Source organism: Marmota flaviventris, chromosome 9 (genome assembly GCF_047511675.1).
Source record: "Marmota flaviventris isolate mMarFla1 chromosome 9, mMarFla1.hap1, whole genome shotgun sequence".
NCBI classification, from domain to species: domain Eukaryota; kingdom Metazoa; phylum Chordata; class Mammalia; order Rodentia; family Sciuridae; genus Marmota; species Marmota flaviventris.
In genome coordinates this window covers 11,254,665-11,272,607 of record NC_092506.1, presented here as the reverse complement: position 1 = coordinate 11,272,607, position 17,943 = coordinate 11,254,665, and the positions used below count along the sequence as shown (strand labels likewise).

Sequence of the window (17,943 nt, the reverse complement as noted above, 5' to 3'; positions counted from 1 at the left end):
CCCTGGCACAGTACACGCGTGCACACTCACACATACAATGTACACACCCACGGGCACGGCCATGACCATGACCATGTCTGGTGCACGCTGCCATTCATGCATCTGGACACTCACACACTTCCTCTGGCCTGGAACTCTCTCCTCCAGGAATTTGCCATCCTGTGTCTGCTCACATTCTGCCTTTCCTCCTGAGGCCGAGCAGAACATGAGCCGTAGACATGGTGGCAGATGACCCAGGTACAAGCCCGGGCTCCGTCCCTGACCAGCTACATGACCCAAGGCGAGGCCCACAGTAGATCTCAGTGCTTACCTTCAAATGATGATAATAAGTCTGATAATAAGTCCTGACTTCCTCTGCTGGGGTGCTGCCGGGATCAAAGGAGCACCAACATTCATGGAGGACATGCAGTGTGACACATACTGTGTCAGGACGTTTCTATGCACCTCTGGCCATTCTTACCCCCATTTCACAGGGGAAGAGACAGAGGCAAGGAGAAATAAGGCACTTGAGCCGGTCCTCTCCTCCCATGCTATCATGGCCGCCCTCTAAGCAGAACCATGTGGCAACATCTGTACCGGCTCCATGGCACCATCCACCCATACCCGCCTCTCCTCCTTCCTGCAGCAGGCCTCTCCTCTGCACCTCGGGGTCTCGCGTGAGCTGTTCCCTCTGTCTGCGCGGCCTTTCCTTACATCCTCTGTCCTCAAGGCACCTAGCCAAAGATGGTCTTCATTCCCCCCCCCACAATTCTTTCTGCCTTCCCAGGAACTATATCGGGTTCATAATTGGCTCTTTCTATGTCCTTCCCACACTGGGGGCCCCTAGGGGACTGAGACCCCAGGCTCAGCCTTCATCCCTGCAGTCCAAGGTACATAGGAGAGGCTGGATGCATGACTGCTAAGCACATGCATGGGATTTTTCAAGACTCCAGGGAAGCCCACCTCCTCCAGGAAGCTCTCCTCCATGACAGACACAGCAGATGCTTCCTTCCCCAAATTTGAATGATCTGACCCTCTGATCGATCCCCTTTTCTTGAGGCTAGAACTGCACCCTGAATAGAGCCCATGGGGTGACACCTTGTCTTCCCATTTCTCAGAGTCTTCCTTGTCCTGCAGGCCAGACCACAGTGCAGAGAAGCCACAGGAGGACACAGTGAGAATCTGTACACATGTCTCTTCCCCAGAATTTACTTGCTCTTGCACTCCTAGATGGAGACATGCATACTCCCTATGCCCAGTCCTTCAGGGGCTCCCCAAACTGTCCTGATATAGACTGTCCCCTCTCTTGAAGGCTGGCACCCCCAGATCCCAAGTTCTTCCCATTTCACAGTGAAGGAAACTGAGGCTAGAAAAGGTTCAGTGCTTCCCAGGAGCTTACAGCAGAAGAAAGCAAAGCCAAGATTGGACCTGAGGAAGGTGGGACTTAAAGTCCGCAGCTGTCCCTCTTGTTCCACCCCAGGGGAGCTATGGCTTGAAACAATCACTTGGAAGACAGCGGCTAGAGGAGAGGAGAAGGAGAGTGAGCACTGAATAGAGAGCAGCCAGGGAGGGGCTCCCACTCGCCCAAGAAGTTTATCAAAGAGAGTCAGGGCTGAGTTTCCCCAGGCACTTCAGAGGCCCCTAGGTCACATGTGTTTCCTAGAACTGTCCCCCTCCACCAGCCCAGGCACTGGCCTTGGTAAAGCGCCCTCTGTAGATGGAGGCTCAGGCTGCCTAAGGGCCCCAGAACAAGCCAGGGAGTAGGTGCTGGAGCTGGGCAGGTTAGGAGTGAAGGCGGAGGGTGTTGCCGGAGGATGTGCCCAGGGCCCGTCTCTAGTACTGACTGGGGTCCAGCCACTATTCGGAGATGGAGCAGAGTGCCCTTGGGGTGGTCTGGGCTCATCTGCCAGCACCTTCCCAGCCTGAGCCCGCCTCCTCCCACTCTGCAGCTCCTTCCCCACCCCCCGGGATGACGTTCAAGGTGGAGAACAGTGAAAGCTGGAGTCACAGGTTCTCAGGAAGCACCCTCCACACGCAGGCTGAGCAGATGGGAAAGGGGGAAGATGGGAGGGCACTGGAAGTGGGCAAAGCCCACGAGCCCCAGGGCAATGTGGGCATGGGAAGGGGGACATTTTTGTTGCCTATACTTCCTCCTTTCTGGCCCCCGACCCAACACACACACAAGAAAACCAGAAAGAGGCAGGAGTGGGGAGAGAAAAGAACGGAAACCAGGGAGCCAAACCCTGAAGCCCAGGCAGCCAGGCCGAGCTCTGCTTCTTGGCCACATGCAGAATTTGGTGTCCTCTCTCCACTCTGAAACTCCCCGCTCCAGGCCACCCACCCGGGAACAGGGCAGCTCTTTTTCTTGCAAGAGGAAAAAGACAATGAGATGGGCGGGGAGAAAGGAAGAGAGAAAAGGAAGGCGGGGAGAAGGCAGCACTCCCTCCCAAGAAAATGGGCCTTGATCCTCCCCCCACTGCCCGCAGGACTTTCTCTGTGAGTGTCCTTCAGAAAGCAGCAGAGATGCCCACAACCCCTCAGGCCTCACCTAGGGTGGGAGCAAGGCTGGCAGAAGAGGAACCCCAAGGGGAACTGTTTTGGAAAGTTACAAGTAGCTGAAAATAGGGGCTTAGCACGAGCAAGCTTCCTCAACCTTGACTGTAATAAAAACAGATAATGCGAGAGCGAGCCAGGGAGAGCCTGCTGGCAGGGGCCGCAGAGGCCGGCTGGGTGCAGACGGTTTAGAATTCAGACGAGATGCCAAGTGAGTAAACAGCGAATGAAGGATTATCTGGATGGGCCAGGAGTCTTTCCAGCAAGAAATTGGACGGGGACACGTCAGGATCCACAAGCATTCCGACTTCTCACCAGGGAGGCAGGCCTGGCCAACCACGAGGGCCTCGTCCACACCTTCCCTACCTCCACTCTCTCCTCCAACAGAGAGGATGGCCTTGGGAAGAACGTCTCCCATTTGCACGACGCTGAACGGTTTGCAAAGTGCCGCACACTATACACAGGGCTTCACATCCACTGTCACATTTAATGGAGGTGGTGGGGGCGGTATCCTCTGCCCGCCGCCCCCACCATCCACAATTCTTGGCTTAGGAAGGTCTGATGAATCCAGCTTGAGTTCAGCCTCCAAAGAAGGGGGAGGGATGGGGACAGGCCATCTGTAGACCCCAGAGAGAGCTGCTGAGCCAGGAAGTCACCAGGGTCAAAGCTATTCAGGATGGACATGGCCAGGTGTCAGCTCTGAGCAGGGAGCTCAGGCTGAAGGGAATGTAGCAAAGAGCTAGCCAGGAACGTGTCGCCCTCCCCACCCACCTTGATCCCAAAGCTGATGAGATGCCTGGGTAGCCATGAAAATGATCGTGTCTATCAGAGCAGCAGGAGCCCAAGAAAGGAGGAGCTCAGATGGAGGGCCTCTCCGCCAGGAGTGCGGAGCAGAGGCAGGACCGGGACGTGTGATGATTAAGTGCAGGCCTTGACCACTAGTTACTCCTATGAATAATGCATTGTTGTGCCTTGGCCTAAATCAGCATCTTATTGTTATTAATAATACACGGCTGCAAAGAAGCTGGGGTTGGAACAGTGTGCTTGCTGTATTTCCTTTGAGGATCTCAGAGCACTGGAGAGTTCCTCAGATGGATGACTCAACCCTATGTCCCCAGGCTTCCTTACAGGCCAGGGCACCTGCCCTTCCCTGACTCCCTCTCACTTGAGGCCTGGATCCATGAAAGGCCCCCGGAGCAAGGAATGGTTCACTCTGGGATTCAAATCCTCAGCCGGGGTTTTTGGTGGGGGAGGGGAGTGCTCTTAATCTTTGCCAGCTCAAGAGCTCTTAAGGATGCGACAGAACGTGAAGGAGCTCGCAGGGGTGTTTAAGAGAGAGAGAGAACTAAAGGGAATCCAGGTGTGGGAGAGACGGATGGAGAGAGACCAGTGTGGGATCTAAATCTAGTTATGCTACTCACTGGCTGTGTGACCTTGGTCTACTCACTTACCTTTCTGGTCCTTGACCTTCTCGCTAAAATTTAGGGTGTCAGGTTCCCTCTCGCGGGTGCTGTTTTAGTATATTCTGGGGTACTATCATTTACACCACAAATTATTAGGACGGAGCAGCGCAGCACGCCACCCTGAGAGCTGTCCGTGGTGCCGAAACCCAAGCCGGACGCCCCGTCCCTGTCCTTGGTGCTGAACAGACCTGGGTCCTGCTGCCGCCCGTCCTGCAGGCGGCCCTCTGCGCCGCTCCTGGAGAGCAGAAGCCGCGAGCCTGGGGTCCTCGCACCACGTAGCCTAGTGCTTCCGCTTCCCTCGGCCACACTCTCCCTTGTCGACCCCTCGCTGGAACCACAGCAGAGGCTACCCGACCTCGAGGGCTCCGAGTGAGATGTCCAACTCGGGGACCAAAAGAGCCTCCCCCAGCTAAGGTAAAGGCCACACCCTCTTCCCTCCCGGAGAGCCCGCCACACTGCCTCCTGGTGCCCGGCGCGGCACTGCACCCAGAGCAGGAGCACAGAAGGTCCCCAGCGGTGGCGCTGGGCGGGCAGGGAAGGAACAGCAGACGGCCCGGCCCCCGCCGCCCCCTCGCCGCTCCTGGGGCAATCTGGCACTCGGAGCTCGCGGCGTTGCCCAACACCCGCACGCTCCAACTTGTCCCACTGCGTTCTGGCCTCTTTGGGCGCCATGCTGCCCAGGTCACACAGCAGACTCCCTCCAGCTGGCCAGACCTGGGACAGGCAAAATCCCTGCTTCCTCCCCCAGGTGCGTGGGGTAGACTCGTGGAAACAAATACCAACATTTACTCCCTCTGCAGGGCCAGTCCTCCAAGATGAATGCAAAGGCCTCTAACTGTCTCTCCCCAGGGCAGAGGCCCCCAACTCCACAATCATCCACAGAGAACCTTGCCCACTGCCCCTCCCTAGGAAAAAGCGGGGGAGGGGAGGGGGTAGAAGACTACAACTGCAGGACACTCCTATTTCCCTGCCCTACAGGTGGGGGCTCTTTGAGAAGCAGTTATTCTTGGTATTTTTAGGCTTGAGATGAGCCTAACTGGTGTAGAAATTCTCCTCTTTCCAAAAACTCTCCTCATTCTAAATGAAATTTTTTTCCAGGCAATTAATAAAGCCACCTGAAGACAACACCCAAAATCATTGCTTCTCTGGATCCCAGGCAGAGAGTAAAGATAATAGCTTTTAATTATGGAAGATGTGTCTGGTATCCTTTATTGAGCACTTACTATGTGCCAAGCACTGTAGTTAGAGCTCTTACAAAATCCCCATGGGAGGCAGCATCATAAGATGAAGAAGGTGGGCTTCTGAGGGGTGAGGTGACACTCAGGCGGTGCAGCTGGTGAGTATTAAGATTGGCCTGGGGTGGGGGCTGGGGTTGTGGCTCAGCAGTATAGTGCTTGCCTTGCAGGTGTGGGGCCCTGGGTTTGATCCTCAGCACCACATATAAATTAATAAAATAAAGGTATTGTGTGCAACTACAATCTAAAAAAAATAAATATTAAAAAAAAGATTGGCCTGGGGAACTGCACCTGTCTGCCCTTAATCTTGCAACTCAGCTAGATCCACCTTACCATCTTTCCCGGCTCTGGAGCCTCACTACCTGTAGGCAGCTCCAGGACCATTTCACCTCCCCGCCATCCTCACCTCTCAGTCGAGAGCCACATGGAAGAAGACAATACACCTGACACTCTGCAGCACTTACAGCCCTCTCCGTGCTTGCAAATCCACCATCTGAATTGAACCTCAAGATATTGAGGGGCGAGGCAGGTAGGGATGGCCCTGCTCTGATTTTAGAGGAGAGAAAACTTAAGACTCCAAGGAATAAGTGGCTCTCCCAAGTCGCCATGAGCAATCAGCCAAACCTCAGCTGAAGATGGCAGGACTGCCAGCCCAGGGCTTGCTTCCCACTTGTCCAAGGCAGGGGTCCTAAGGGTATGCTGGGCAGGGAGTCCTAGAGACCTTCATCTCCTAAGGGGCTTCCTGAGGCCATGACCAGGGCTGCTTTGCCCTCCTGCTCCCCAGGGCCCATCAGCTGGCTCAGCTTTAACTTGGAGTCTTGGAGTCTCATTCTAAATGAAATTTTTTTCCAGGCAATTACTTCCTGCTAATTAGGAAGCAAGGCTGCCAGTCCCTGGGCCCCGAGTTGACCCCTTTCTCAACTCACAGGAGTGGGGGTTGTGGAGGTACTGGGTAACAGCACCAGCCACAGACACTGCCTGGGTCAAGGCCTGCCAGGGCAAGCAGGCAGTGAGGGGCTAAGGAGTTCCAAGGAGCTGGAAGAAGGGAGGTGGAGATCCTCGGGAAGGGGGGCTCTCAAGTGGAAGGGAGCAGGGGACCAGGAGCCAGAAGGAACTAGACATGCCCGTGCAGAGTGAGAGGGACCGAGGCTGTGGAGTAGCAGAGGTGCCAGGAAGAGCCAAGACGCTGGGATCCAAGGAAGAAGGCAAGCAGGCATCTCAGGAATCAGAGACAGAGCGGGGGCTGCCCCCCTGCAGAGGGAGAGGAAGGAAGAAGGGACCTGGAAGATGGTCAAGATACAGGCGAGGAAAAGTCAGAGAGGGAGCTACCAGGAGACTCCAGGAAAGGGAAGGAGAGAGGAAGGGCAGGAAGGAAGGAGGAACTGCGGAGGAAACCCCAGGGAGAAGGGGGAGGAGAACGGGGAGGACGGCTTGGAGTGGCAGCTCCCAGAGTCCCAAGAAGGGCTCTCTCTGTGTCATTGTCCTTGAGCCTCCCCCAATGTCAGTGCCCAGCCAGCCGGGCCTGCACACCCTCCTATGCAGCCACAGGTACAGGCAGGCACGATGGCAGGCCACCAGCCGGCTCAGGCCCCAGATGCTTCACATACTGGGGGCAGGCAGCTGACCTCCCTCCCTGCCAACCCAGTGGGCCAAGCCAGGGTCCCCCTGGGTCACACAGCACTGTGACCAGCTGCCCGTGTCCGTGTGGTCCAGCCTCTTTACATTTCAGAGGGAAGATCAAGGCCCAAAGAGAAATGGTGCTTGTCCAAGGTCATATAGCAAGTGGGCGATGAAGCCAGATGCAGAAGGCTCAAGGGCTGAGTCCCAGTGGTGGGTCCTGCTCTCTCCAGGGGACAGCAGGAGACAAGATGGATCTTGGTTGCTAGCAGCCAGTCCCTGATCAAAGCCCTGTGGCGTATGGGTGGCAAATGGAAGGAACAAGGATGGCCAGGGGCTGGAAGGGAAGCAAAGGAAGTCAGTCCTTATGGAGCCCTGAGGGAGGTTCTGCAGCTAACGTTAGGGAGCACTCACTAGGGACAGTGTGCCAGCTCCTTAAGACACGGCCTGCAGGATCCTATTGACCCCATGACAACCCTATAAAGTACACATCACTATTATCCCATTAAAGGAAAGAAAGCGAGACTCAGGAGGGTTGAGTGATGGCCAAGTCCACAGAGCCAGCCAGTGGCATGATTGTAACTCTGGTCACTAGCCACGTTGAGGCCGCTGCCCTGAGGACCCCTCTGACATGGCATTATCCGAAGATGCTGAGGTCCATGAGCTCCCAGGACCCAAACCCAGCTCTGGCAGGATCTAGGCCCCAGAATATAGGCAGCTTTGTATTGTGGGGAATTCTTGGGGCCCCCAGGAACAGAGGTGGTACCATGAGGTCCTAGACTTGAACAGCCCTATGTTAAGGCACTGTAGTCTGATACCCAGACTTGGCTCTGCCTCCAACTTACTGTGTGATTCTGAGTGCATTTGCCCTCTCTGGGCCCTGGTATTCTCACCTGTGCCATCAAACAGTGGGACCAGATAATAATGACAGCCCCTACCTGCGTGGTGCTGTGACAGACCCAGTCTCCCAACGGCCCCAAGATGGGGCAGTCACCTCCATTCAACAGATGGGAGATGGAGCTCTGCCAGGCTACGACGCCTGGTTTACAAAGCAACCAACACATGGCAGACCTGGGACCTGAACCCCATCACCTCTGGTCCGCAGTCCCTGCTCCAGCTCCCACTCCGCGTTATTCCCTTAAGGACCCTCTCAGTCCTGTGGGGTGCCTCAGAGATGTCTGTCCGTGGCCCTCTGCACCGGCACATGTGCCATCGTGTTTTCACATGGGAAACACATATTGTCACGTGCCCGCAGGAAGTGACGTGTCTGCTCGGGCTTCCACACCTGCTCCTGTTTCTACCTGGCACAGCCCTTCTGGGTCACACATGTCCACAAGCAGTCCCACATCGGGAGCAGGCCCACTGCAGCAGGTACACACACACACACACACACACACACACACACACACACACACACGTCCCCCTCTCTGGGTACTGTTTGATTGGTGGGGACCATGTTCCACGCTGCAGCACACAGCCACATGGCGGTGACGTGAGCCACCACACCCTTCTCCTCTGCTTCCCTCTAGTGCCTGGGTGGCTGACACGTCACATCACACACCTGCCGCACTCCCATCCCCGCTGCTTTCCTCACGCCTCTCTCCTCACAGAAGCGGGCACCTTCTCCAGGAAGGAAGCAGGCTCAAGCACAGCCCGGCTCCCACGGCCCGCAGATGCCAGCCAGCTCGGGGGTGGGGAGGGAGAGGCGGGCATCCACCGGAGGCTCTGAGGGGCCCGGGGTCCACAGTTCCCATCAGAGGAGAAGCCCTCTCTCGGTTCTGAGTGCCCAGATGAGCTCCTGAGATTCTAGGGACACTGGCCCTCCTCTGTCTTTACCAGATTCGGGGCCAGATGGGGGATCTGGGGACAGAGGGTCTGGGCAGGACTATGGTGCCACTAGGGCTCCTTCCCATTGCACCCCTCACCCCATCCCTGGTCCCTGCTCTCTCCTCCCCCTGCCCAAGCATCTCAGAGTCCTGGGTATTTTTAGGCCTCAGCTGACAGGCTGTGAAATCGCACCTCCCCAACCAGGCGGGGGCTGGAGAGGGAGGAATGAGGTTGGGGGGGGCACACAGACAATTCACCAGGCTCCTCCAGGGCTGGCAGGTGCCAAGCAGAGAGTAAAGGGCTCCTCCCTTCTCCCAGAGCCTCCCCTGGTGAGAGGATCCCTCCACCTTGCCTGGAGAAGTGAACGGAGACTGGGTGGGAAGGAGACTGTTCCACTCAGGGACCTGAGAACAAAGGCTTCGGGGGACAGCCCAAGCACTAAAAGAGGCGCTAGGGACACCCTCCGAGTCCAGCTCTGCAGCCAATACCAACTCCGAGTGTTCTCTTCTGAGAGACAGGCTGAGAGACAGGCTGGCTTGGATCCTAGTAGGATACAGGAGGCACCAGGCAGTGTAGCCCAGTGGTTAAGTCCCAGCCTTTCTAGCGCGGCTGACACAAATCCTTATTCCTGCTCTGCTGAATGGCTTGGCAAGACCCTCCAGCTCTCTGGGCCTCGGTTTCCCCGTATGTATAACAGCGATAATGATAGCTCCCTTGAGGACAGCTGCGAGGATGAAATGAAATAACGTATATAAGGAACAAGGCGGATGGGGGGATTCTCCCTGGCTGCTTCCCTGGCCTTTAATTCATCCCAACCATCCCTTCTCTCGGCTGGCTTTCTTTCTGTGATCCCTGAGGCAAAGGCTTATAACTATCATCAGGCTCTTTGGTGACTGTCTGGCCACCCACCCCATACCAACGGAATGAATCCTTGGCTGCAGAGTGTGAGCATCTTAGCCCACCTTCCTGCTTCCCTCTGCAGGGAACACACACATAATCAAGTGTGCACACGGACCCAAATGTCAACATGTGTGCACACTCCAGCACCTCAGCGTGGATGACCCCCGATGGGAGTGAGAAGATGTACCCAGGCCTTGCTGAGAATGGGCCCCTGTGCCAGGGGCCGTGGGCATGGAGAGGGAGGCAGCTGCCTAGTTGCCGTGGATACAGGTTGGTTCTGGTGGGGCTCTGGAGCTCAGGCCTGGTGGATGGAGTGTGAGCTGTGTGGCTCCCCCAGGCGTGGTGCTGGTGCCCATGGCTGGGTGGGGTGTGTGCAGAATTGATGCCTAGGAGCATTAACCGTGTCTCTGGGGCCCTGAATCTGCTCTCCTTGGCTCCTCATCTCTCCCAGAGAGGCCTCCTCTGATGCCTCAGGCACCAGGACAAGGCTCCTTGGGGTGTTCAGTGATGCCCATCTGCATCAGGCTATCCTGACCACCCATTACCTGCCACAAGCTTGACAAAGGCAGGGCCCCAGTCCAGCAGGGTGCTGCAGATCTCTAGGCATGAATGCCCTGGACTCAGCCAGGTGAGAGGCAGAGGAGGGGCTAAGCAGAGACAGGCACAGGTAGTTCACCACCGAGACTCCAGTGGCATCTACCTGCCTGCCTCCAGGCTCCCCTTCCCCCCACACTAGAATCTGCTCAAAAGCCTCCAGGCCCAACCTACCTTCTCAAACCTCATCTCCTACTACAGTCCCCAAGGTCACTCTTGCAATCACATTGAAGCACTCATTGCTGCCTCAAATGGCCAAGACCCTCAGCACTCTGGGCCACTGCCTGTGCTGTCCCCACCTTGCCAAATGCCTCACCTGTGTTGCTCACATTGCAAACTCTTATTCTTCCTTCAGGACTCAAGCCCTGCACCCGCAGCTCATGTTGTTAGGTAGTGGCATGGCTGGGATCCCAGACAACTCCTTTTTTCTTTTGTAGTATTGGAGATTGGGCCCAGAGGCATTCTACCACTGACCTACATCCCCAGCTCTTCTTGATTTCGAAACAGGGTCTTGCTAAGTTGCTGAGACTGGCCCTGAACTTGTGAGCCTCCCGCTTCAGCCTCCCGAGTCGCTGGGATCACAAACATGCACCAAAGGGCCAGGTTCCCAGACCAACTTCTACTTCCAAGTTCCTACCTCTCAGGGTATTCTGAGGACGGACCAGCTTCGAACAGCACATCTTCGCCACTCTGATGGTAACTTACTGGCATTGCCTTGGTGTAGCCCTCCCCAGCTTCTCCACCAAGGAAGTGGCAGGCATGTCCTCCTCAAAGCTTCCAGAAACCTCATCCCACACATCAATCCCTGATACCGGATAATGTTGATAACAGCTGCGGTTCGCTGAGTGTTTACTATGTGCTAGGCCCTCTGCGAAATACTTTTCCCGCCTTATCTCACCTCATCCTCAAGCCACCTAGGAGGAACCATCATCACGTGCATTTAAGAGAGGAGAAAAACTGAGGCCACGGAGGTGGAGTCACGTGCTGCAGGGACACACAGCTGGTTCTTCTGCCAAGGTTCACACAATGGCTGTTTGAGACCGGAGCCTGGTTTCAGTAAGCCATTCCTGGTAGCACACATATAAGGTGCTTAGCATGTACCAAGCACTCCACAATAAGAGCTTGCTGTTGGGGCACCATCGCTGTTATCAGGAGAGGGGGCAGGGTATGCTGGGTGACCTGAAAGGGGACTGCTTAAGCTTGAGGCCCACAAAGCATGAGTCAACCCCTCAAGAGAGAAATGGTTCTCAGGAGCCGTTGGGCTGTCAGGGATGGGGTCAGGGATGGCAAGAGGTAGACAGGTAGCCCCAATACCAAGACATGGTGGGCTTGGGGGAACCTGAGGGGTGCTGGAGCGAGCAGCGACGTGAGGGGCTGTGTGCGTCCGGGGTGGACAGAGCATGGGGAGGCCTACCATGTGCTGGCCATGCTGGCCATAGCTCTCTGGTCCCGCTGACACCACCCCGTGGTAATGAGACGGATCCAATTTGTACCCAGAGCCCCGCCGGGAGCAGCTGCCGCAGCAGGGTTTGAAGTAATTTAATTGGACACATTAGCCACACGGCTCTCTGCCTCTCTCCTTCACTCCCCTCACGCAGGGCCTCACGCGGGCACCCCTTCAAGCCACCAGACCCTGGCTGGGGGCAGGGTGCAGACACATACACCCCCCCCTCGGGGACTGGCCATCAGCATCCCTCCACTCTCTCCTGGAGCTCCTGGGGGCCCAAGGACCAGAGGGCTCTCCAGAGGTTCTCGCCTTTCTCTGGTGCAAGAGGAAACTATGGGATCCACTGAGCCTGGGATTCAGACCTCTCCCGCTGTCTCTTCTAGTGGACAAAATGGGGTCACCCCCTTTTTCCCCTTGGACAGCCCTAGAAGTCCCCAGCCTCCTGGTCTTCAGAAAGGACACTCAAGAAACAGGGCCATGGCACATGCCTGTTCTGACAGCATCTTTGGCTTTGTCGTTATTAGGGGCAGTCCCCTCTTAGGACTCTGGGGGAGGGGTTCATACACACATGCACAGGAGTGGCTACAGTCACACACAGAAGAGCCAGATGAGCTCAGCAGAACCCAGCCAGACACACACACACACACACACACACACACACAGCCACACAATGCTTGTGTCCGACATCGAAAGCTCCACGAACATCCACACCCACACCCAAGTGTGTTAACAGCCAGGTGAGGCCCTCTGTGCAGATGGAGGCCTTGAAGGTAGCCAAGCAGGCAGGTGGGAGGGTGTGTCTGGGGGCAGGCAGGGTCCCTGGAGGTCACTGGCTCTGCCTGACAGAGTACAGGGCAGGAGGGGGAGGAGCCCTCCCCAACGCCTTCCGCTGCAGCTCCCTGCGCACCTCCACACACCTCCCTACAAATACACTCATTAGCTGCTGTTTACAGCGGGCACAGCACTCGGATGAGCGCAGCTATTACGGCCGGCCAGCTGCCGCCCGCACACGCAAACGCACGTAGGTACATACAGACCCGGCAGCGCACGCCGCCCCGCCCTCTGCTGCCACCCGCGCTGGAGCCCCGAACGCACAGTCACAGGAATAGATCAATTCCCCAACGTCCCAGCTCACCACGCAAGTGGACTCCCAGCCCGGCCCCACAGGCCACACACCTGCAAGGGGCCCTTCCAGGTGGAGGCTGCTGAGCCCCCCAAAGCACGGCCAGTGACCGCCAGTCCACCTTCACACCAACTGGTCTGGAATTCCAGGCGCAGGCTCTGGGCGCCATCCAGCCCCTTCCACAGGTCCCACGCCGTCTGCCAACTCTGTTCCAACCCTGGGGGAATTCTGCTGGGTGAGACCAAAGCCCTGCCCTCCAGACACCCATTGGACAGGGCCCAGGAGGTCTGCCCCTGTTGCCTGGAAGGTCAGTGACTTTCATGTCCATGGAACTGGCACAATTCGCTTGGCACCACTGGCTGGGCTTCCCTGGCAAGGCAGGAGGGCACCCAGGATGGGGCTGGCACAGGCTGGCTCCGGCACCTGGCCAGACCCGTGACCTCTCTGGGAGAGAAAGCAGACCTCACTGGCTAAGAGTACCACCTGGCAGGCACTGCCCAGGGAGCAGGGCCCGCTCTGCCCACCTGAGATGCCTCAGTGCCGCTGAGACTCCTCCTCCAACGGAGAGTCCTCTGCTCAGTACTGGGTCCCCTCTCCCCCACGCGGCCCCCCTCACCAGCTCCTCCCTGCTGTTCTCAGACTCACTCCCTTGGGGGAAGCAGTTATTGAAAATGGTCCATCAGATTCAATAAGGAGTCAGTCCCTGAGAGGATGGGCTGGGACGTGGCTAAGTGTTAGCACTTGCCTAGTGTGTGAGAGGCCTGGGGTTCCATCCCCAGCATGGGAGGGAGGTGAGTCCTTGAGAGAACAGTGAGTGGACCAGAGTCAGGGAGGGGGAAGGGGGTAAGAAGGAGCGGGGGGAGAGAAGGGGACCATGTCCTTCTCTGCCCTTCCCACACAGCAGCACTGGGGGGGCTGAGAGGAGCAGCCCCCATTGGCATGCTATGTCACCTTCAGTGTCCCTGAGGCCCAAGCTTAGGGGGTCAGGACCCAGCTGGCCAAAGGCAGTCTTTGCTCAACTGATACCCACCTGTTCTTCTGGCTTCCAGCTGTCCCCTCACCTGCCACCAGCCAGCCTGTATGTTCTCATCCCAATTCAGCCTGCTCTAGTGGCTTCCCCCCAGCAAGGAGGGGCTTTGGAGCCATCTCTGTCCCCACCATCCTCCAGTCCTTGGGCACCTAGCCTGTTGGTGGAGCTGTCCCCACAAGGCCATAGAGCAGCATGAATCAAGGCCAAAGGAGGGGACTGTCTCCACAGCAACTCTACAGCTGGGAGGTGGGGACTCTGGCCCACACCCCTAGAGGGCATCCTCTCCCACCCTGGTGTTAGACCTGCTCAGCCCAAGATCCCTCTCCCTGCCATAACTTTTGGGATACCAGACTACAGGATGACCTGTGACTGGGTACATGGGGCAGCTTGGGAGGTCAGAAGGTTGTCAGTGAAACGATGGGACAGAGTCAGGCCTCCTCGGACCATCCCACACCATAGCCCCAGCCCCTAACCCTGGTGATCCTCATAGGGCACCTTAATCTGCCCTGTAGCCCGTGCCCCTAACTCCTGATTCATACACATAGCCTCATCAGCCTCGGTCCCTAACTTGTGCCCAGTGAGTGGAGGATTGCCGGGACCAACTCTGTGGATCCTTCTGCCTTAGAAAGGAGATCCACCATGCCAAGGGACCCTGCCCCAGGCAATATGAAAGAGCCTGGTACCCACACCCCCAAGAAATGGGCTGCCTGACAGAATGTCTGTAGGGGATAGATCCCACTAACAGGTGGGACAGACGCAGGTTTTGTGCACAGTTACCCTTGAGGGAACAAGCTCACAGAGGGCTGGGGACTGGGGAGGCAGCCCCCAGGACCTGACCTCTCTCCCAGCAGTTCGCTCTCTGGCCTTGCTCACTAGCTCACTGCAAGGTCACCTCTCCCTCCCTCCTCCTCCCTGCTGCCATCCTGCCTGCCCACTGCAACGCTGACCCCTGCAGGCCTGTTGAGGCCCTGCCCGGCTTGGGGACAGGCAATTGGAGAGACAGAGGGAAGCCCAGCCAGGCCAGTTTCGGGATGCAAAAAGATAGAGCCCGAGGGCAGAGGGGGGTTGCAGTTATGGCTGGAGAGACTGGGCAGAGTGTGGAGCAGGGGCCCATGGGTGTGCATGGGAGGGGACAGGTCTGCATTCTTGTTCTCCATCGGGATCTCATTTTTTCCCACAGTCTCTTTCTTCATAATGCATGGAAGAGAGTGTAGTGCCTGGGGGACAGGAGCCCAAGTGGGGGGGGGGGGAGGGAATAGCACCTGCCAGGTAAGGTCTTAACCCTATGCTGAGCCCTGTGGGGACCTGCAGAGTGAGTAGGGAGAGAGCACCACAGAGACCCTCTGGCTCCAGCCAGGGGCCTGGGGCAGCGGGAGAGAACAAGAAATGTTTTTAAAAGCAGGATTGGGCCGCAGGTGTTCCTGAGAAGGGGATAAGACCAGGATAGAAGAGGTTCTGGTTCCTGGGGGACCAGAGGGGAAGAGCAGGACTGGTCTGAGTCACACAGGAATCAATTTGCATTTCTCACTCCCACCTGGCAAGGCAAAGGGGGACTGAGGTGGGCAGCAATGAGGGACAGAGCTCTGACTGGAGGAACAGCATCTCAGGCGGCCTTGAGTGAGCTGAGAGAGGAAGTCTGACTTGGAGCTCTAGGGATTATAGGAGGTGGGCACAGATCCAGGGGGACACAGAGGCCAAATGGAAGTCTCTGACCCCTTGGAGATCTCTGGATGACTAGGATCCAAACTGTCCCTATCCTCTCCAGACTATTTCTGACCCCACCCATTGAGTGCTTCAGGTCAGCCCCCTTCCTACACAGAGTGCCCCTGCCAGGGGCCCTAGTGGGCCCTATAGCTGCAGGGAGACAGGACAGGTCCCAATCCCAGACAGGGAGATCCAACCAGGGAGGGGGAAGGAAAGGTCAAGGGGATGCCAGTGTTGGAGTCTAGGCCCTTTGCCCAGAAGATGCCAAGCCCATCAAAGTTGGCCTCCGTGGAGAGGGCAGAGGTGCTTGGAGAAATGGTGATGTCATAGTGCCCAGGCGTGGGAGTGCTGAGGAGTGGGGGAGAGGGATGAAGGCAGGGCCCCAGGCCAGTGGCCTAACTGAAAAGGAAGGGGGAGGCTGCCAGCCTGGCAGGGCAGGGGGAAGGGAGGCTCCTCACTGCACCCCCTTCCAGCCTACTACCCTGAACTGGTCTCTCAACAAAACTATTGCCTTCTGAGAAGGTGAGCCAAGCAAGAGATGCCCCTGCCCTCAGCCCTGGTGCTGGAAGCTGGCTCCTCTTGGCGGAAGATGCCAGGGTTGTGACCTGGGTCCAGACAGATGAAGGGAGGACTCTCCAAAGGCAATGCCCCTGTAGCCCTCACCTAGAGGACAATCATAGAAGGGCACGAGGTTCCAGAGGGAAGACTGAGTCTCTTTTCCCCTTATACCCAAGTGCTAAGTGAGCATGATACCAGGAGCCCAGTAGGTGGTCCCCAGTCCACCTGGGCTGAAATGAACTGACCAGGGTGACAGCTGGTTCTTCAGGAGGCAGGGATGGGTTGATTCTGTCCCTCCAGGAAAGAGCAAGTGCGGGCTGGGGCCAGAACAGGCAAAGCCAGTGCCCACCAGCCTGTCCTCCCATCAGCCTGCCCTGGAGAGTCTCAGGAGGAGCTTTCTGCAGAGGGTCTTAAGCCTTTCCTCCCTCCAGCACCTGCACCCCAGGTGCAGCAGACAGCCCACAGACTCTTCATCCGGGAGTAGGTCCTAGATCCGAGCGGTGCTTTCAGCATCGGACCGCAACCCAGAAAGAGACCCCGATGGCAGAATTGGTAGATGGGGGGGTGTCCTGAGTCAGGGGGAGCACCCCAGATAGCAGCTGGGACTGAGCCTGGGCAGAAGCTGCAGGGGACCTGCCTACAGGTGGGCACTGCGTGAGGAGGCGTCAGGAACCAAGGAGGAAATGGCAGAGCAATTTCCCGAGGAAGGAGAAGGGATTGCTGGCTTGGACTTGGAAGATGCTAAGCAGACAGTGGGCTCCCGGCCACTCCCTTTGAGGAGAAATGCAAAGGGGTGCCGCCCCTCCCCCTCCCTCCCCGACAACACTGGAGTGAGTTTGGGTTCTTTGCTTCCCCCTCCTCAAGCCTAGGAGAACATCCCCCCAGCACCCCCATTGTCATCGGCCACTGCGCTCTTTCCCCTCAGGTACCCCTACCTCCCCTCTCACGCTCCTGCGGTTCCCCACCCCCCAGAAGCCTCCCAGCCTTGCTGCTGCACCAGATTCCCACTTGCCCCCTGGCACCCTCTCAATTCACAGTTGGCACGGCCAATGCCACTCCGCTCCCCTGTGCCCACGATCTTGGCCCAAAGCGGCAGGATCCTCGCCCTGGGGTCCCTCCGCGCTAGCCTCCCTGGGCACTGGTGCTGGGGAGCGGGGGTACCTCTGAGGGCACTGCCCTGCTCCCGCGGGGGCAGTGGCTCCTCGCTCCGCCACACACGTTGTCCTTGGGCTGCTGGGGGGCGGGGGGAGGAGGTCCTTGTGGGGACACTGCGAAGCCGGCCCCAGGCATCAAGCCTGGCAGTGTCCAAGACTGCGGGTTCAGGGTCCGAGCCGCTGCCACTCGAACCCGAGCCCCCAGGGTTGGGATGACCCTGGGGGACAGGCGGCTTGGCTCCAGCCGACAGCAGCCCCAGGCTGAGGCTCCGAGACGGCGCCCGGCTCTGCCGCCGTCCTGCCCGCCGGTGCGGGGCGCCCCAGCCCGCGCGGGGCCGCGCTTACCTGGGCTGGCCGCCTCCGGGTCCCGGTACATGGTCCCCTCGTCGCCGGCTCCCTCCGGGCTCCTCAGAGCCGCCCGCGGCCGCGCGCTGCTCCGCCGCCGCTGCAGGGCATGGGGCCGGGCGACCCCCGGGGGCGGGTCCGAGGGCGGGGGCCGCGCGGGCTGCACAGAGCCGCGGAGCCGGGGAGCGGGGGCCGCCCGCCAGCCCTCCCGCCCGCCCGCGGAGCACGCTGCCGCCGCTGCCGAACCGCACCGAGCCTCCTCCCTCCGGGCTGCGCGCCGCGTGTGCGCGCCGGAGCGTATGTAAGTGTGTACGAGGCCGTGTGTATGTGTGTGTGTGTGTGTGTTAGCGCGTGTGTGAGCGCGCCCGGGGCACCGCCGGCGCCGCCCGCCTAACGCCGAGCGCCGCTACCACC

The 17,943-nt window shown here is 58.1% G+C and overlaps 1 protein-coding gene across 2 annotated transcripts in view; it reads right to left on the bottom strand.

Moving 5' to 3' along the window:
• Syt7 (synaptotagmin 7) overlaps window positions 1-17,598 on the bottom strand; it is a 59,101-nt gene extending 41,503 nt beyond the window's left edge. For both annotated transcript variants that reach the window (XM_071616117.1, XM_027944665.2), the window contains exon 1: window positions 17,530-17,598. In XM_071616117.1, the coding sequence (XP_071472218.1) occupies window positions 17,530-17,560 (31 nt within the window). In that variant the 5' untranslated portion in view covers window positions 17,561-17,598. The remainder of the gene's footprint in view (window positions 1-17,529) is intronic.
• Between the last annotated feature and the right edge of the window lie 345 nt (window positions 17,599-17,943).